The sequence below is a fragment of the Rana temporaria genome, chromosome 3 (assembly GCF_905171775.1).
Source record: "Rana temporaria chromosome 3, aRanTem1.1, whole genome shotgun sequence".
Lineage (NCBI taxonomy): Eukaryota > Metazoa > Chordata > Amphibia > Anura > Ranidae > Rana > Rana temporaria.
In genome coordinates this window covers 129,382,356-129,403,507 of record NC_053491.1, presented here as the reverse complement: position 1 = coordinate 129,403,507, position 21,152 = coordinate 129,382,356, and the positions used below count along the sequence as shown (strand labels likewise).

At 46.0% G+C, this 21,152-nt stretch overlaps 1 protein-coding gene across 2 annotated transcripts in view; it reads left to right on the top strand.

Annotated features, from left to right (window-relative positions):
- DMTF1 (cyclin D binding myb like transcription factor 1) overlaps positions 1 to 21,152 on the top strand; it is an 84,361-nt gene that overhangs the window by 28,729 nt on the left and 34,480 nt on the right. For both annotated transcript variants that reach the window (XM_040343431.1, XM_040343430.1), the window contains 5 exons: positions 10,674 to 10,788; positions 12,772 to 12,848; positions 14,119 to 14,276; positions 17,957 to 17,989; positions 20,270 to 20,379. In XM_040343431.1, the coding sequence (XP_040199365.1) occupies positions 10,674 to 10,788; positions 12,772 to 12,848; positions 14,119 to 14,276; positions 17,957 to 17,989; positions 20,270 to 20,379 (493 nt within the window). The remainder of the gene's footprint in view (positions 1 to 10,673; positions 10,789 to 12,771; positions 12,849 to 14,118; positions 14,277 to 17,956; positions 17,990 to 20,269; positions 20,380 to 21,152) is intronic.

Genomic DNA, 21,152 nt, shown 5'->3' with positions numbered 1-21,152 from the left:
CATCGGATCCCTTGAGCGGGACATGAACCTGTCTAGCTTCTTGTTGAGTCTCGATGCCATGATATCCACGTCCGGCACTCCCCATCTTTGGCAGAGTGCTTGAAAGACTTGTGGATGCAGAGACCATTCCCCCGGCCATAGAGTCTGGCGGCTTAAGAAGTCCGCCTGAAAGTTGTCCACTCCGGGAATGAATATTGCCGATATGCAGGGCACATGAGCCTCTGCCCATAGGAGAATCAAGCTCACTTCTCTCTGAGCGGCCTGACTCCTGGTCCCCCCTTGGTGATTTATGTATGCCACTGCCGTGGCATTGTCTGATTGAATTCTCACCGGGAGCCCCTGCAATTTCGACGTCCAAGCCCTGAGGGCTAGTCGAACAGCTCTGAGCTCCAAGATGTTGATGGGTAAAAGCTTCTCTGGCTTTGCCCAAATACCTTGGCGAGTGGAACCATCCACAATCGCTCCCCAGCCCGTCAGGCTGGCGTCTGTGGTCACTATCTTCCAAGCCACTGGGCTGAAAGATTTTCCCTTCAGTAGATTCTGAGGGTCTAACCACCAACACAGACTTTGCCGGACTCTTGATGAGAGAGGCAACGGGATATCCAAGGCCTGTGGCCTTCTGCTCCATGCTGACAGGATGGCTGCCTGCAGGATGCGAGTGTGGCTCTGGGCGTATGGCACCGCCTCGAAAGTAGCCACCATCTTGCCTAGTAATCTCATACATAGGCGAATAGTCGGTTCTTTCTTGCTTAGAACCAGTAGGATTAATTCCTTGATGGCTTTGACCTTCCTCAGAGGTAGGAACACCCCTTGTTGTTCCGTGTCTAATCTCATGCCGAGATATTCCAACTGCCTTGTGGGCTGGAATGCTGACTTTTCTCGATTTAGGACCCAGCCGAACCTCTCGAGGTATTGGACCGTGAGGGCCACTGCTCGTTCCAAGCCGGGAGACGAGTGGTCTATGACTAGGAGGTCGTCCAGGTATGCTAGGATCGTGACCCCTTGGATCCTTAGCTTGGCTAGGATTGGAGCTAGAACCTTCGTGAACACCCGGGGGGCCGTAGCCAACCCGAAGGGAAGCGCCACGAATTGGAAATGACGCGAAGCCACCATAAAGCGTAGATATCTTTGATGTGGCTGATAAATTGGAACATGAAGGTAGGCATCCTTTATGTCTATGGACGCCATGAAGTCGTCTTTTTGGAGTGTGGCAGCTGCTGACCGCACGGATTCCATCCGAAATGAGCGGACTTTTAAGTATGCATTTACCATCTTTAGGTCCAAAATTGGCCTGACATCTCCATTGGGCTTTAGGATGATGAATAGGTTGGAGTAGAAACCCAGCCCCTGTTCCAGGACTGGTACCTCTACTATTACTTCCTGGGAAAGTAGACGATCTAGAGCCGACCTTAATGCGGCTCCTTTCTCCAGATCGTTTGGAATCCTCGACTCCTGGAAATGAGGAGGAGGAAACCTTAGGAATTCTAGCTTGTAGCCTGTGGCCACGGAAGACCGTACCCACTCGTCGGGAATGCTGGCTTCCCAAATCTCCGAAAAGAGTCGCAGCCTTCCCCCCACCTTCGTGGGTGGGGGCGCCCCTTCATGAGGTAGACTTGGGGGCTGGTTTTGCTGGCTTGCGAAACCACTGCCTCTTGCCCCTAACAGCCTGTCCTTGTGATCTGCTGTTGAAGCCGAAGTTTGTTCTTGCAGGAGGCCGTCGATACTGCTTGGCATTAGAGGGCCCCTGCCCAGGGGAGGACTGTCGTTTAAACGCAGGTCCCTGAACCCTCTTCTTAGTTGGCAAGAGAGTACTCTTGCCGCTTGAAATGGTCTGAATGTATTTATCTAAGTCCTCTCCGAAGAGCCGTCCTCCATGGAAGGGAAACCCTGCCAGGAGCTTCTTGCATGGGGGCTCAGCCTCCCAGCTTTTTAACCATAAGAGTCTTCTCATATGGATAAGGGATAATGATAAACGTGACGCTTGTTGGATAGAATCCTTGATTGCGTCTACCGTAAAACATATGGCCTTAGGGACATCCGAAAATTCTTCTGCCTGCTCGGCAGGAATAAGTTCAAGCATTTGCTTAAATTGATCCGATAAAGCTTGAGCGACTCCAATCGCAGCCACGGCTGGCTGTACTACTGCCCCTGCAGAAGTGAAGGAGTTCTTAAGTAGGGCTTCCAAGCGTCTATCAACTGGATCTTTGAAAACCTGTACGTTTTCTACAGGACATGTTAACGATTTGTTAACACATGAGATGGCTGCGTCTACTGCAGGAGAAGCCCATCTCTTGGAAAACTTTTCTTCCATAGGATATAAGACAGAAAATTTCTTAGGTGGAAAGAAAACCTTGTCTGGTTTGTTCCACTCTTGGAATAAGACTTCCTCCAATAGAGGATGGATCGGAAACACAGCACTGCTTTGAGGCGCCCTCAGTGAGCCCAAAGCTGAAACCGTCGATACCTGGAGATCTGGTACAGGCAGGTTGAATGCCTTATGGACCAAGTCCGTCAAGCCCTGAATCCACCAGCTCTCCCTCAGGGAGACTGCCCCAGACTCCTCTGTATCCGGATCTTCGATCCCTGAACCTACTTGGTCTCTGTCCAAGAGGTCCAATTCCCCAGAGGAAAGGACCTCCTCTTCCGAGGGTCCGCGCACGGGTGACGGAGATCTATTCCGCTTACTACCCCGCATGGCTGCGGCTATCATTTCTCCCATGCTTCTCCGCATCTCATTTAAAGAGGCGAGTAACACCTCCTCCGTGACCACCTTAGGGTTGGGTTGACTCGCGTCAGCTCTAGCCCCAGACCCCGATGGCCCAAAGGCTCCCTGTGGGGAAAGCAGCGGCATAGCTCTATCCGAGACCTCAGATTCTGCGGGGGAATCCCCACCTTTTGTACCCTCTGATCTTGATGCCATGGTACAATACCGAGGTACACCTGCTACTTATTGGTACCTGGGACTTATAATAGTTAAATGCCCAAACACCTGTTTGGGGAAAAAAAATGTTTCCTCTACCCCAGATGACACTTTTTTTTTTTTTTTTTTTTTTTTCAAAAAAAAACTTTTCTTCTTTTTTTTTTTTTTTTTTTTCAATCTAGGCAAGAAAAAACATTCTATCCCCCTGAGTAGTATTGCCAAAGAAAAGACTATGAGATGGAAAAGAAAACCAGCCTATTCCTAGGCTAAACCACAATCTTCTGAAGACTGTAGTATTCTTTCTGGCCACTGTGTGTCCTCAGCGCCCCGTGCTTCACTCCAGTCCTTCCTCCCTTAAGCCAGAGAAATGAATGAGCTGTGGCATCTAAGGAAGGGCCGCCCCTTCCTTTAAACCACTGACCCGCCCTTCCCCCCCCAGCTAAAACGGCGCCAAATGCGTCTATAACACGTGCACGCGCACCGCGCGCGCGCCCGCCGACGGGGGGGGGGGGGGGGTTGGGAGGAAGGGCCTCTCTGTTCCTGCAGCCGCAGGCCTGGAACACACGAGGAGGTCAGCGTTTTGCCTGCCTTGCAGGCATGAGGGAGAGGACTGGATAGAGCATCGCCTGGAGGCTTGCAGGTAAGCATAGCTCTCTGACACACACATACACTTGTACATAAAAGGCCCCACTCACAGCTTTTGCAACACTACCAGGGAGGTCACTTTTTATGGGGAAATATAACATATAGAGCCATCCTATCTTCATGATATGTGACTGGTTTGCCAGATGCAATGCATAACCTTAGGCATGTCCCCTGTGACCTCCCAGAAAAAACTTGCTAAGAGCCAAGCTCCGCAGGTTTTTCCCCTTACTTACCTGCTCCATGCCGCAGGACTTTGCCAAGCAAGAGGTCCAATCTTCCCCCATCTCCGTGGGGATGTCTAGACCTTCAGGCCCTGGGAACCTTCTTCTTCCATGAAGGATCCACTGTCCTGGGCCCATACAGCACCCTGGCAAACAGAAAACATTAGGCGCCCCAAAGGTTTTCTAAGTTCTGGGCCCAGGGTCCAGCTCTCTTAAAAAGAAAGCATTATGGGCTATACCCCAAGGGTTTGGGGTCCGGTTACTGACCACTTTAGCGCGCAGGCTTTTTTGGACAGAACCGGTAGCTCACCTAATCCCAAGGATGCGGAGGCAAGCTAAACCATGACTAACACCTAAGACACTGGCGTAAAAACTGAGGTACTCCTCCTATGGGAGGGGGTTATATAGGGAGGGGCATTTCCTGTTTGAAGATTGCCAGTGTCTACACCTGAAGGTACTCCATATAACCCATATACACAATCTGCTGATCGTGGGTGCAATGCTTTACAGCATTATTACAAAAAAGAGATTTTTAATACAGCTTACCTGTAAAATCTTTTTCTTGGAGTACATCACGGGACACAGAGCGGCATTCATTACTATATGGGTTATATGGAGTACCTTCAGGTGTAGACACTGGCAATCTTCAAACAGGAAATGCCCCTCCCTATATAACCCCCTCCCATAGGAGGAGTACCTCAGTTTTGTAGCAAGCAGTATGCCTCCCAAAATGGTCCTCAAAAGAGGGGTGGGAGCTCTGTGTCCCGTGATGTACTCCAAGAAAAAGATTTTACAGGTAAGCTGTATTAAAAATCTCTTTTTCTTTATCGTTACATCACGGGACACAGAGCGGCATTCATTACTATATGGGATGTCCCAAAGCAATGCTTACAATGAGGGGAGGGAGAACATCTCCAAGACAAAAGGATTTAATTTAGAGATATACTCAAATCATAATAAATCCAACTTATTTGAGAAAAATAATCTTAAATTTTAAATTTAACTCAAAAAAAGAGGAGCCCCCGGAATCCGAGGGTCTCAAACTGCAGCCTGCAGCACTGCCTGCCCGAAGGCAGTATCAGTATTCCTTCTTACGTCCAACTTGTAGAATTTTGTAAATGTGTGGACAGAAGACCAGGTTGCCGCCCTGCAAACTTGAGCCATAGAGATCTGGTGGTGTGCTGCCCAGGAGGCGCCCATGGCTCTAGTAGAATGAGCCCTTAATGATACTGGAGGAGGCAACCCTTTCAAGCCGTAGGCCTGAGTGATCAATTGCTTAATCCACCTAGAGATGGTGGACTTTGCAGCTGCCTGCCCCTTCTTGGGCCCATCCGGTAGAATAAACAGCACATCTGTTTTCCGGATCTTCTCTGTAGCTTTAAGATAGGCCTTCATGGCCCTGACAATATCCAAGGTATGCAGCAACCCTTCCTTTCTGGAAGTAGGTTTAGGGAAGAAGGATGGTAATACCAAATCCTGGTTCAAATGAAAACTGGATATGACCTTCGGTAAGAAGGAAGGATGAGGGCGGAGAACGACCTTGTCCTTATGAAATATAAGATATGGTTCCTTACAGGATAAGGCTGCCAGTTCCGAAACTCTTCTTGCGGAAACTATGGCAACCAAAAACACCAACTTCCTTGTCAGTAGAACCAAAGGAACTTCAGCCAACGGCTCAAACGGTTGTTTCTGTAAACTCGACAGAACAAGATTTAAATCCCACGGACAAAGCGGGGATTTAACTGGAGGTTTAATACGTAAGACCCCTTGAAGGAAGGTCTTAACCAGCGAGTGGGTGGCCAGCGGCCGCTGAAACCACACTGACAGGGCAGAAATCTGTCCTTTGATTGTGCTTAATGCCAATCCTTTATCCACTCCTAGCTGGAGAAAACTTAAAACTCTATCTATGGTGAACTTGCGAGGAAGCCATAGCTTGGACTCGCACCAGCCTATATAGGCCTTCCAGACCCTGTGATAAATCACCCTAGAGACCGGTTTCCTGGCTCTGATTAGGGTAGAGATTACTTTCTGAGACAGACCTCTACCCCTGAGAATCAAGGATTCAGCTTCCAGGCCGTCAAATTTAGATGCCGTAAGGCAGGGTGGAGGATCGGACCTTGCGATAGCAGGTCTGGCCGTAGAGGAAGAGTCCAAGGGTTTCCCACTACCATCCTTAGGATTAGTGAGTACCAAGCCCTTCTGGGCCATGCTGGAGCTACCAGGATAACTGGTATGTGCTCCACCCGGATCCTGCGCAGCAGGCGGGGTAGTAACTGGAGCGGGGGAAACGCATAAAGAAGCTTGAACTGATGCCAAGGGCAAACCAGAGCATCGGTTCCGCAGGCCATCGGATCCCTTGAGCGGGACATGAACCTGTCTAGCTTCTTGTTGAGTCTCGATGCCATGATATCCACGTCCGGCACTCCCCATCTTTGGCAGAGTGCTTGAAAGACTTGTGGATGCAGAGACCATTCCCCCGGCCATAGAGTCTGGCGGCTTAAGAAGTCCGCCTGAAAGTTGTCCACTCCGGGAATGAATATTGCCGATATGCAGGGCACATGAGCCTCTGCCCATAGGAGAATCAAGCTCACTTCTCTCTGAGCGGCCTGACTCCTGGTCCCCCCTTGGTGATTTATGTATGCCACTGCCGTGGCATTGTCTGATTGAATTCTCACCGGGAGCCCCTGCAATTTCGACGTCCAAGCCCTGAGGGCTAGTCGAACAGCTCTGAGCTCCAAGATGTTGATGGGTAAAAGCTTCTCTGGCTTTGCCCAAATACCTTGGCGAGTGGAACCATCCACAATCGCTCCCCAGCCCGTCAGGCTGGCGTCTGTGGTCACTATCTTCCAAGCCACTGGGCTGAAAGATTTTCCCTTCAGTAGATTCTGAGGGTCTAACCACCAACACAGACTTTGCCGGACTCTTGATGAGAGAGGCAACGGGATATCCAAGGCCTGTGGCCTTCTGCTCCATGCTGACAGGATGGCTGCCTGCAGGATGCGAGTGTGGCTCTGGGCGTATGGCACCGCCTCGAAAGTAGCCACCATCTTGCCTAGTAATCTCATACATAGGCGAATAGTCGGTTCTTTCTTGCTTAGAACCAGTAGGATTAATTCCTTGATGGCTTTGACCTTCCTCAGAGGTAGGAACACCCCTTGTTGTTCCGTGTCTAATCTCATGCCGAGATATTCCAACTGCCTTGTGGGCTGGAATGCTGACTTTTCTCGATTTAGGACCCAGCCGAACCTCTCGAGGTATTGGACCGTGAGGGCCACTGCTCGTTCCAAGCCGGGAGACGAGTGGTCTATGACTAGGAGGTCGTCCAGGTATGCTAGGATCGTGACCCCTTGGATCCTTAGCTTGGCTAGGATTGGAGCTAGAACCTTCGTGAACACCCGGGGGGCCGTAGCCAACCCGAAGGGAAGCGCCACGAATTGGAAATGACGCGAAGCCACCATAAAGCGTAGATATCTTTGATGTGGCTGATAAATTGGAACATGAAGGTAGGCATCCTTTATGTCTATGGACGCCATGAAGTCGTCTTTTTGGAGTGTGGCAGCTGCTGACCGCACGGATTCCATCCGAAATGAGCGGACTTTTAAGTATGCATTTACCATCTTTAGGTCCAAAATTGGCCTGACATCTCCATTGGGCTTTAGGATGATGAATAGGTTGGAGTAGAAACCCAGCCCCTGTTCCAGGACTGGTACCTCTACTATTACTTCCTGGGAAAGTAGACGATCTAGAGCCGACCTTAATGCGGCTCCTTTCTCCAGATCGTTTGGAATCCTCGACTCCTGGAAATGAGGAGGAGGAAACCTTAGGAATTCTAGCTTGTAGCCTGTGGCCACGGAAGACCGTACCCACTCGTCGGGAATGCTGGCTTCCCAAATCTCCGAAAAGAGTCGCAGCCTTCCCCCCACCTTCGTGGGTGGGGGCGCCCCTTCATGAGGTAGACTTGGGGGCTGGTTTTGCTGGCTTGCGAAACCACTGCCTCTTGCCCCTAACAGCCTGTCCTTGTGATCTGCTGTTGAAGCCGAAGTTTGTTCTTGCAGGAGGCCGTCGATACTGCTTGGCATTAGAGGGCCCCTGCCCAGGGGAGGACTGTCGTTTAAACGCAGGTCCCTGAACCCTCTTCTTAGTTGGCAAGAGAGTACTCTTGCCGCTTGAAATGGTCTGAATGTATTTATCTAAGTCCTCTCCGAAGAGCCGTCCTCCATGGAAGGGAAACCCTGCCAGGAGCTTCTTGCATGGGGGCTCAGCCTCCCAGCTTTTTAACCATAAGAGTCTTCTCATATGGATAAGGGATAATGATAAACGTGACGCTTGTTGGATAGAATCCTTGATTGCGTCTACCGTAAAACATATGGCCTTAGGGACATCCGAAAATTCTTCTGCCTGCTCGGCAGGAATAAGTTCAAGCATTTGCTTAAATTGATCCGATAAAGCTTGAGCGACTCCAATCGCAGCCACGGCTGGCTGTACTACTGCCCCTGCAGAAGTGAAGGAGTTCTTAAGTAGGGCTTCCAAGCGTCTATCAACTGGATCTTTGAAAACCTGTACGTTTTCTACAGGACATGTTAACGATTTGTTAACACATGAGATGGCTGCGTCTACTGCAGGAGAAGCCCATCTCTTGGAAAACTTTTCTTCCATAGGATATAAGACAGAAAATTTCTTAGGTGGAAAGAAAACCTTGTCTGGTTTGTTCCACTCTTGGAATAAGACTTCCTCCAATAGAGGATGGATCGGAAACACAGCACTGCTTTGAGGCGCCCTCAGTGAGCCCAAAGCTGAAACCGTCGATACCTGGAGATCTGGTACAGGCAGGTTGAATGCCTTATGGACCAAGTCCGTCAAGCCCTGAATCCACCAGCTCTCCCTCAGGGAGACTGCCCCAGACTCCTCTGTATCCGGATCTTCGATCCCTGAACCTACTTGGTCTCTGTCCAAGAGGTCCAATTCCCCAGAGGAAAGGACCTCCTCTTCCGAGGGTCCGCGCACGGGTGACGGAGATCTATTCCGCTTACTACCCCGCATGGCTGCGGCTATCATTTCTCCCATGCTTCTCCGCATCTCATTTAAAGAGGCGAGTAACACCTCCTCCGTGACCACCTTAGGGTTGGGTTGACTCGCGTCAGCTCTAGCCCCAGACCCCGATGGCCCAAAGGCTCCCTGTGGGGAAAGCAGCGGCATAGCTCTATCCGAGACCTCAGATTCTGCGGGGGAATCCCCACCTTTTGTACCCTCTGATCTTGATGCCATGGTACAATACCGAGGTACACCTCCTACTTATTGGTACCTGGGACTTATAATAGTTAAATGCCCAAACACCTGTTTGGGGAAAAAAAATGTTTCCTCTACCCCAGATGACACTTTTTTTTTTTTTTTTTTTTTTTTTTCAAAGAAAAACTTTTCTTCTTTTTTTTTTTTTTTTTTTTCAATCTAGGCAAGAAAAAACATTCTATCCCCCTGAGTAGTATTGCCAAAGAAAAGACTATGAGATGGAAAAGAAAACCAGCCTATTCCTAGGCTAAACCACAATCTTCTGAAGACTGTAGTATTCTTTCTGGCCACTGTGTGTCCTCAGCGCCCCGTGCTTCACTCCAGTCCTTCCTCCCTTAAGCCAGAGAAATGAATGAGCTGTGGCATCTAAGGAAGGGCCGCCCCTTCCTTTAAACCACTGACCCGCCCTTCCCCCCCCAGCTAAAACGGCGCCAAATGCGTCTATAACACGTGCACGCGCACCGCGCGCGCGCCCGCCGACGGGGGGGGGGGGGGGGGTTGGGAGGAAGGGCCTCTCTGTTCCTGCAGCCGCAGGCCTGGAACACACGAGGAGGTCAGCGTTTTGCCTGCCTTGCAGGCATGAGGGAGAGGACTGGATAGAGCATCGCCTGGAGGCTTGCAGGTAAGCATAGCTCTCTGACACACACATACACTTGTACATAAAAGGCCCCACTCACAGCTTTTCCAACACTACCAGGGAGGTCACTTTTTATGGGGAAATATAACATATAGAGCCATCCTATCTTCATGATATGTGACTGGTTTGCCAGATGCAATGCATAACCTTAGGCATGTCCCCTGTGACCTCCCAGAAAAAACTTGCTAAGAGCCAAGCTCCGCAGGTTTTTCCCCTTACTTACCTGCTCCATGCCGCAGGACTTTGCCAAGCAAGAGGTCCAATCTTCCCCCATCTCCGTGGGGATGTCTAGACCTTCAGGCCCTGGGAACCTTCTTCTTCCATGAAGGATCCACTGTCCTGGGCCCATACAGCACCCTGGCAAACAGAAAACATTAGGCGCCCCAAAGGTTTTCTAAGTTCTGGGCCCAGGGTCCAGCTCTCTTAAAAAGAAAGCATTATGGGCTATACCCCAAGGGTTTGGGGTCCGGTTACTGACCACTTTAGCGCGCAGGCTTTTTTGGACAGAACCGGTAGCTCACCTAATCCCAAGGATGCGGAGGCAAGCTAAACCATGACTAACACCTAAGACACTGGCGTAAAAACTGAGGTACTCCTCCTATGGGAGGGGGTTATATAGGGAGGGGCATTTCCTGTTTGAAGATTGCCAGTGTCTACACCTGAAGGTACTCCATATAACCCATATAGTAATGAATGCCGCTCTGTGTCCCGTGATGTAACGATAAAGAAATAAAAAAATAAATGCATGTTTTTTACCTGCAAAAAAAATTGCATTTATTATTATTTTTTGTAAAGGTGAACTTCTCCTTTAACCTGTTTTTTATTATTTCATGTAAATATAATGTATGCATAATGTGCATAGTAACTAATATACAGTATACACTATGCCTCAGTTAGAGTATTGGTTGTTTTTACACTTGTAGAACTTGATTAAATGTTCTCTAATCTTTCTTCCCTCATCAAGATTCTCCAAAATGAGCAGCTTGATGACATTTCTCCTGCAGGCAATGAGGACATGTCAGCAGTTAGTAGAGCGTGGTTTACCAGCAAAGAAGACAAAGATTCTCTCACCAACAAAGGTAGTCCCGGATTGAATAGCATTGTTTTATCATAGTCCGTGTACCCTACATTGCTATATGTGTTAAAGGCTAAAGATGGGCAGAACACCCCCCTGTTCGGTTCTCAGCAGAACTCCCAAACAGGGGAAAAGTTCTGACCTGAATGACCTAACCCATTGAAGTCTATGGGAGCCGAACCGAAAAATCAAAAGTGCCCACTGTGAAGGCTTATATGCAACTTATTGGCCTTAAAAGGGGCTGGGGGTCCAGCTACTGCCCTGGGGGACATGTATCAATGCATGTTTTAAACAATCGTTTTTAAAGAAGCAGTGATTTTAATGATCTTTAAAGTGCAACAATAAAAATTAGAAATTCCTTTAAATATAGTGCCTGGGGACACTATTGTCAAAAACTGTGGCCCAGATTCACGTAGAAGTGCGGCGGTGTAACGTATCGTAGATACGTTACACCGCCGCAAGTTTTCATCGCAAGTGCCTGATTCTCAAAGCACTTGCATGAAAACTTCCGCTGGCGGCCTCAGGCGTAAGCCCGCGTAATTCAAAGGGGCGTGTGCCATTTAAATTAGGCGCGCTCCCGTGCCGGACCTACTGCGCATGCTCCCTTTTGAATTTCCCGCCGTGCTTTGCGTGAAGTGACGTCATTTTTTCGAACGGCGACGTGCGTAGCGTACTTCCGTATTCCCGGACGTCTTACGCAAGAAGGAAAAATTTATAAATTTTGACGCGGGAACGACGGCCATACTTTATACAGCACATACGTGTGCTGTGTAAAGTTAGGGCACCTAAAACGACGACTAACTTTGCGACGGGAAACTAGACTAACAGCGACGTAGCGAACGCGAAAAACCGTCGTGGATCGTCGTAACTACTAATTTGCATACCCGACGCTGGTTTACGACGCGAACTCCCCCCAGCGGTGGCCGCGGTATTGCATCCTAAGATCCGACAGTGTAAAACAATTCCACCTGTCGGATCTAAGGGCTATCTATGCGTAACTGATTCTATGAATCAGTCGCATAGATACTCTGAGAGATACGACGGAGTATCTGAGATACTCCGTCGTATCTCTGCTGTGAATCTGGCCCTGTGTTTTTATTACTTCTTGACATTTTGTTGGTGAATGAGTAGGGGTATACGGGATCTGAGGGCCTCCTTGTTAAAGGGAGCTTCCAGATTCTGATAGACCCCCGTCCGCAGACCCCCACAACCACAACCCAGGGTTGTGGGGAAGAGACCCTTGCGCCCATCAACATGGGGACAAGGTTCTATGGGGTGGGGGGTGGAGCGCTCACTAGTCCCCCCCCCCCCCCCCCTTTTCTGACCTGCCATTCTACATACTTGGATAAAGGTCTGGCATGGATTTTCATTTTTTTTATTTTGACGTGGGGTTCCCCTTAAAATCCATACCAGACTCGATGGATACCCCTCTGTGCCTGACAACACATTGTAGCACTCCCCCTAGTGCAGGCTAGCACCTGCACCCGTAGCCAATTGATGAATCGGCTAGAGGGTGCCGACAATGCAGGATCCCTGGACAGGTTAGTGTCCTTATATTAAAAGTCATCAGATACAGTATTTGTTTCTGATGAGACTTTTATTTTATTTTTTCAAACTGGACCTCCTCTTTAAGTACACAAATCTTCCTTTTTATGTTTTATATATATATATATATATATATATATATATATATATATATATATATATAAAATTATGTGTGTATATAATATACAGTAGAAATGATAGGAGGAGAGACAGAACATGTTTAAGAATAGGTATAGTTAGGTATAGCCTTTCTTCCACTTTAATAGATTGCATTGACCTATAGCACTGGATTTACAGAGCATTATGGGTGAGCAAAAAAACTATAAACACATAACAAATAAAAAAAAAATAGACTATAATTTCCTTTTATTGAAATCTCACATCATCCTATAAGTACAGCAGTATGCATGTATGCAGCATTATTTATGTTTTTTTATTTTAGGTCACAGATGGAAACAAGGCATGTGGTCCAAAGAGGAGATAGCAATCTTAATGAGCAACATAGACAGATACTTGAAGGTAAGTTTTATTTGTTGGATTGGTACATTTTAAGGGATTGGTATATTTTTAAGAGATTCTTACTTTCAACGTAGTTCTCAGACAGGGCTATCCAAAGTTAAAACAACACGCGCAAAAGAATAATAGATGGAAAGTTGAAAAAATTACTGAAGACGTGTAAACTAAAAATAAAAAAAAAAAATGGCTAGAGGACTGCCGTTGTGGAGGGGGTGGTGACAAAATGCACCTTCGCCTAAGTAGACAAAAATCTTTGCACAAGACCTGTTCTCAGATTGGTCCATCTGCTGCACAACTGTTACCTTATTCATTTACAAGTGCAGATCTGCATATTTTGAATTGTCTTTGATGGAACACCACCAGTCTTATGTCTAGATTTAATCCCAAACTTTTTTTGTTAGTTTTTTTTTTTCCCTAGGTCAGCTTTGTTTTTATTATAAATAGTTTTTATTGAGTTTATACCAATATAAAACCTTACATACTTTGCAAAAACAGTTTGCAAATCATTCAAAAAAACACTAAACATTCACAAAGTACACTTAAATACACATAAATACAGAAATGGATCTATCATCTAACATACACTTAGGTAAAGAAATTGATCTGTCCCACACCACACACTCCTCTTAAATTCTCCTGGACCATCTAAAAAACAAATGAAAAGAAAAAAGTGGATAACAAGTCCAATCCCCAATCAAACCCCCCCCCCAAATCAAAATTTACAAATCCCCCCCCCTCCCTACTGTATAAATCGCTTCTCCCTCCCCTCATTCCACCCACTCCACCTAAACGTGCATTGGTTCCGGGTAGGTCTCCTAACCCTCCGCCATGTAAAAAATAAAAAATGTATTCAATTATTATACGCACATAAAACTTTCATATCATTTCAAAAATACATATATACATTACATTTAAATAAAACAACATATTTAGTGGGGAAGAGTGAACATTTCTGTCACCCCCCATTGGTGAGATTTTTCCTTTCTTCACTGGGACATGAAGGCACAGAGTGCAAAAAGTACATTGTTGGGACATCTAACCCTTCTTCAATCCACTAAAATAGTATTTTTTTTTTTTTTTTTCTGTGTTGCTGATTTTCTGCCACTTCCTGCTCTGAAAAGAAGTGAAGGGAAATCTTTCCAATAGGGCACAAACAACAGTAAAACCCTGGCAGAGGCTCTAACCCCTCCCCACTCTGTCCACAGTAAAACAAAATGTTTTGCCTAGAGTTTGGCTTTTTGTTTATTTTGTTTCTATTTGTCTTGCTTTTTAGGAACATGGCATTAAAGATGCCGCTGAAATCATTTTTGAGATGTCAAAGGATGAAAGGAAAGATTTCTATAGGACAATAGCCTGGGGACTGAACCGTCCACTTTTTGCTGTGTATCGAAGAGTTCTTCGCATGTATGATGACAGGAACCACGTTGGAAAGTAAGAGAAAGTCGAAAAATATTAAAGCCTATCTAAACCAAATCCTAAAATGTAATTTAATAATACAGCTTACCAATCCTTAAAGCGGGAGTTCACCCATTTATAAAAAAAAAAATTTTCTCCCCTTAGCTTCCTGCTCGTTTTGTCTAGGGGAATCGGCTATTTGTATTAAAATATGAGCAGTACTTACCCGTTTTCGAGCTGCATCTTCTTCCGTCGCTTCCGGGTATGGGTCTTCGGGAGCGGGCGTTCCTTCTTGATTGACAGCCTTCCGAGAGGCTTCCGACGGTCGCATCCATCGCGTCACTCGTAGCCGAAAGAAGCCGAACGTCGGTGCGGCTCTATACTGCGCCTGCGCACCGACGTTCGGCTTCTTTCGGAAAATCGTGACGCGATGGATGCGACCGTCGGAAGCCTCTCGGAAGACTGTCAATCAAGAAGGAACGCCCATTCCCGAAGCCCATACCCGGAAGCGACGGAGAGGATGCATCTCGTAAACGGGTAAGTACTGCACATATTTTAAAATAAATAGCCGATTCCCCTAGTAAAAACGAGCAGGAATCTAAGGGGGAAAAGTGCCCTCTAAGGGTGAACCCCCGCTTTAAGCCCTGTACACCCGATCCGAAAATCGTACGAAAAATGCTGCTTTCGAAACGATCGTACGATAATCGGATCGTTAGTACAGAGCTTTCGAGAGCCGATCAGGACGGTTCATCCGATATTATTCTATGCACGGAATTTTTTTTCCGTACGATGCCAGAACGTACGATTTTCAGTACAGCCGTCGTTCAAAAATGACATCACTTCCGATTTTTTTAATCTTTTTTACGAGAATTTTCGTGACTTTAGTAAACTCATCAGATTCGACGTGAGATTAGCATGCAAAAAAAAAAAAAAACGGACGACCATTCGTCCGATAAACAGATCGTGTGTACCGGGCATTAGATGTAATGGCTGCATTATTTATTTTTCCTGGATTTTCACCTGGTGATCTGGCCAGTAGCACACTTCCTGTCTTAGGCTTCATTCACACTTGGCGGACTCCGTTGCTACGGTCGGCTCAGCGGCAGATCAGTACGCAGATCTCCGCTGAGCAGACGATGACAAGCTCCTCTCTGCTCACTGAGCGGGGAGGGGCTTGTCGGGCACCGCTGTGTCCCTATGGAGCGATCTGATGAAAACGGACAGCATGTGATGAAAAAAAACGAAGTTTTTAAAAACGTCACTTTAAATGACCGTGTGTGGGGGAAAACGTCGTTTTATGTCTTGTGAAAAACGACAAATTTTTTTTTAAGCATGCTTCCATTTTATGTGTCGTTTTTCAAAACGTTGTTTTTTACTTCACAGAAATTGACCGTGTGTAGCAAAAAACGATATTTAAAACGACGTTTTTACCCCCGCGCATGCCCAGAAGCTAGTTATGAAGCGAGCTTCAATGGAAAAACGTGGTGAACGTAACCTCGCTTTGCTAGAGCATTGTGAAAAAACGATGGTGTGTAGGCAACTTCGTCTTTGAAAATTGAAGTTTCAAAAACGTTGTTTTTTACTTCACAGAAAATGTCGTTTTTTTTCATCACATAAAGTGATGGTGTGTACGCGGCATAAGACTGGGATGTCGATAAAATTCATGTGCATGTAAAGACAGGTGTCCCAATAATTTTGGCAATATAGTGTATATTAAAATGGATTATTACAATTTTTAGTTCTAGAAATGTGCTGAAAGGAAACTCTATCATGGTTTTGGTCTCAGTTTATTATACAGCTTCATTTACACATGCTCTGAGGCCCATAGACTGTGAATGGGCCTTTTGATTCTTTGGCTTGAGCTGTGTAGGCAGCCCATATTGGGAGGCAGCAGCTGCTTTCATACAGCCACCCGTCCTAATTTGACAATCGAGCGGGTGAGGCTCCTGAAACGCAGACAGTGTGTGTGTTCGGGGGCTGCTCACCTGCATGTATCACCCGGAATAACCTATAGCATTCATATTACTTTATCCAGAGACTTAGAGGAATAAAGGGGTGAATGCGACATTCACTGCAGGTGTAATTTAAATTGGTTCTAAAGGCAGAAGTTTTTTTTACCTTAAAGGGGTTGCAAACCTTCTTTGCTGCAACTGCCCCCCAAAGCCCCCTCTTTTTCTTACCGTTCCAGTGATGAGCACAAGCCCACCGGTTCCGGCTGCTGTCTCTGTCCTCATTGGATAGATTGATAGCAGCAGGAGCCAGAAGAGGAGGATCGGGGCTGCTCTGTGCAAAACCCTTGCACAGAGCAGGTAAGTATAACATGTTTGTTATCTTTATTTTAAAAAATGTGAACCTTTACAACCCCCTTTAAAGCATGCTATGCTTTAAAGCGGGAGTTCACCCGAAAAAAAATTTTTAACATTAGATTGATGCTCATTTTGTCTAGGGGAATCGGGTAGTTTTTTTAAAATCGAAGCAGTACTTACCGTTTTAGAGAGCGATCTTCTCCGCCGCTTCCGGGTATGGGCTGCGGGACTGGGCGTTCCTATTTGATTTACAGGCTTCCGACGGTCGCATACATCGCGTCACGAGTAGCCGAAAGAAGCCGAATGTCGGTGCGGCTCTATATGGCGCCTGCGCACAGACGTTCGGCTACCTTCGGAAAATCGTGACGCGATGTATGCGACCGTCGGAAGCCTGTCGGAAGCCTGTCAATCAAATAGGAACGCCCAGTCCCGCAGCCCATACCCGTAAGCGGCGGAGAAGATGCATCTTTAAAACGGTAAGTACTGCTTCGATTGTAAAAAAAACACCCGATTCCCCTTGACAAAACGAGCCTCAATCTAATGTTAAAAAAAAAAAGGTTTTTGGGTGAACCTCCACTTTAAGATAAAAAAAAACATCTGTATGTAGCAACCCCTTTAATACTTACCTGAGCCCCATTGGGATGGATCAATGTGCATGAATGAGAGCCTTGGTTCTTCATGGACTCTCCCTCATTGGCTGAGATAGCGGGCACCATTGGCTCCCGCTGATGTCAAACACAACCAGTGAGCCAATGAGGAGAGAGGGGGCGGGCCGAGCAGCGGCTGTATGTGTGTGTAAATGGAAGAGCTAGGGTGTGAGCCTGCTTGGGTGCCCCCATAGGAAGCTTCTTGCTCTGGGGGCAGGAGGGAGGAGCCAGGAGTGCTGGCGCGGGACCCGGGAAGAGGAGGATCTGGGCTGCTCTGTGCAAAACCACTGCACAGAGCAGATGAGTATGACATTGGTAATTTAATGAAAAAAAGCCAAGCCTTTAATATCACTTTAAAACACATGGAATATACACCTGTAGTGAACGTTTAGTGAACATAACTTTTATTGCTTTATAAAACTACCCTTAGGCAGCCCATGTATTGTGCCTTTATTTTCATTCAACCAGTGGGTTGAACAAGAGAAAATTCCTTTATTCCCTCATCCACCCATTGGACGTTGATGTTGGAATCTCTCTTGCTGTGGCATTGTATTCTGGCAGCGAGGAGCCTTCCTCCACCATCAGAATAAAGAGATCAGTGTTGCTGGCTATAGTTGGCAGCACTGATCATTGGGGAAAATCCCAACAAGCTGCTAAACCGGACAAATTTCAATCCATGTATGGCTGGTTTATTCTATCTGTAAACCTTTTAATGTCATTTTTATGCTATGCTTAATTTTGGTTTTCCCATTGTTTCTTTCAGGTACACACATGCTGAGATCGAAAAACTAAGAGAGTAAGTACTACACAGTGTGCAAGGGAACGTTTAAAGATGAGTTTCTTTGTAGATGATAAAGCGTATTGTTTAATGTGAATCCTTTGAATAACATTGCATTTTTTTTTGTTTAAATCCAATGTGCTGTGCAGCCTATAAGGCAGCCATGGATAAGACTTATGGGACTTAAGGGGCTTCCAGGTCTTTGTCCTGTGAGAAAAATGGTGCTTCCGAATACAGTACAATATACACAAGGCAGCAACACGGTCTCGTCCACACACATTAATAAAGAACTAATGGCGCGTACACACGACCGTTTTTCGATGTAAAAAATGGGCATTAAAAATTAAGAACATGCTCTAATTTTTCACGTCGTTTTTAACGTTGTAAAAAATGGTCGTGTGTGGGGCTTTAACGACGTGAAAAAAACGCGCATGCTCAGAAGCAAGTTATGAGATGGGAGCGCTCGTTCTGGTAAAACTAGCGTTCGTAATGGAGTAAGCACATTCATCACGCTGTAACAGACTGAAAAGTGCGAATCGTCTTTTACTAACACGAAATCAGCAAAAGCAGCCCAAAGGGTGGCGCCATCCGAATGGAACTTCCCCTTTATAGTGCCGTCGTTCGTGTTGTACGTCACCGCGCTTTGCTAGAGCATTTTTTTTTCACAATCGTGTGTAGGCAAGGCCATTTTAACGATCGGGTTGAAAAAACTAATTTTTTACAACCCGAAAAAAGGTTGTGTGTACCGTGTACGGCATAACGTGTACAGCCAAGACCAGCCTTTTTTTAGACAGGAATATGTTATAAGCTGTTGTAGATCTCTAATAGGTTACAAGTTATCCTCTGTAGAGGCGCATTGCGGGCGGTATTACCGTGGTTTCCCAGTGATTTCCATGGGAAGGAGCGGTAAACACCCCTCTCCTATACCGCTCCAAAGATGCGGCTAGCAGGACTTTTGGAGCGGTCCTGCTAGCGCACCGCTTCAGTGTGAAGACTACAGGGCACGATTTTTCAGGCGGTATAGCAACGCTATTTTTAGAGCTAAACCGCTTGAACAACGTGTCAGTGTGAAAGGGGCCTAAATATTGTTAAGGACATGCAAATTATAAAAAATAAAAAATGGTTTTGCTTGGAAGAAACCATCTCCTGTGTTGTCGTGTAAGATATCTGGGGTGTGTGTGTTTTATTTTTTATTTTTTTATGTATTATTTTTTGTATAGTTTTTCCAGTATGCCTCTAATGCCACGTACACACAACCATTTTTAATGTCATGGAAAAACAAAGTTTTTCTCGATGTGATTCTTGTCAAGCCTGCCTTGCATACACACGATCGTGGAAAAAAAATGCTCTAGCAAAGCGCGGTGACGTACAACACGTACGACGGCACTATAAAGGGGAAGTTCTATTCGGATGGCGCCGCCCTTTGGGCTGCTTTTGCTGATTTTGTGTTAGTAAAAGTTTGGTGAGAGACGATTCGCACTTTTCAGTCTTCGTGCTTTTCAGTCTTTTACAGTGTGACGAATGTGCTATCTCAAACGCTAGTTTTACCAGAACGACTGCTCCCGTCTCATAACTTGCTTATGAGCATGCATGTTTTTTTTTTCCCGTCGTTAAAGCCTACACACGACGTGAAAAACAACGAGAAAAATTTGAGCATGTTCTAAATTTTTAATGCCCATTTTTCACGTCGAGAAAAATGCTCTGGAGCCCACACACAATCGTTTTTAATGACCAATTTAAAAAATTGCATTTCTCTTTCGTTCATAGACGGACACAGCCTTCATTGACCTTAGGGTTATGCTTCTTCCTACCAGGAGATTTCTCCTGGTAGGAAGAAGCATAACCCTAAGGTCAATGAAGGCTGTGTCCGTCTATGAACTCAGAGAAATGGATTTTACAGTGAGTACAAAAATCCTTTTTTCTCTTTCGTTCATAGACGGACACAGCCTTCATTGACCTTAGGGTTATGCTTCTTCCTACCAGGAGAAATCTCCTGGTAGGAAGAAGCATAACCCTAAGGTCAATGAAGGCTGTGTCCGTCTATGAACGAAAGAGAAATGGATTTTACGGTGAGTACAAAAATCCTTTTTTTTCTCGTCATGAAAAATGCCTCGTCGTGTGTTGGCGGCATTATCCTATGCTACCATTTTAGAAGGTTGAAACCAAAGCCTATGGCACTATTTTACTGACTTGACTTTATTTTAAAGTTCACAAACTATGCATTTATTATACAGTAGTTATACAATTAGTCTTGGCAAAATCACAAAACATTTTTTTTTGTTTTTCCAATTGTTTAAGGTTACGTTTGAAGCATGGAAATGACTGGGCCACAATAGGAGCTGCTCTGGGTAGAAGTGCCTCTTCTGTCAAAGATCGCTGTCGACTAATGAAAGAGACATGTAAAACAGGTGCAAATCCTGCTCAGATTAAAGCTGTAGTTGTATAGGTACATATGGTTTTGTGTTGTGATGTGCCTATGTTTATTTGTGTACACTGCACTGTATTTATCATAAATTGGACTTGATCTTTATAATTGTACACCTAAATTTTGTAGCAGTATTATAACCACTGTGCCTATGCATGAGTTGCCTTTCCCATTGTGTGTACTAACACCAATTCTTTCATTTGGGTGTCATGGTAGCACAATGTTTCAACATGGAGGGCATCACAGAAAAGTGGAACTAGTCTCAGGCAATCCTATCCTTCCAAAAGTGTGAGACAAGTCGGTTGTACTTAATATAGCATTTACAGCAAGCATGCTGCAGCTGCCCCTTTTCCCTGCCTGCTTTGCTTTTTCCTCCATTGTATAATGCTTCTGTAGAACAGATTTTCTTGTCCCTAGAACCGGTCCGTTGATGACACCATCAATGTTGTCCAGTGGCAGGTGTGGGCAGGTATGCATGTCAAACTCCTAATAGAATGCTGTGAAGCTGGAAATATAGAGTGTTCCTAAGCAGTCACCTGTTGCTACTATATAATGGCATGTAGCGTGGGTGTATGCGTATCCGGGGTAACAATCTCGCTCCTTCCCAATGATATCCTCTATAGCCGCCTCTTACACCCGTTGCTGGTACCAATTTCAAATGAATAATGGACCTGTAAGGGTGCTCAATGCTCCATATGAGCCAGGGGGAGAGAGAAAAGAACGGATGCCTCCAATGGTGAAGTACAGTAAAAAAGG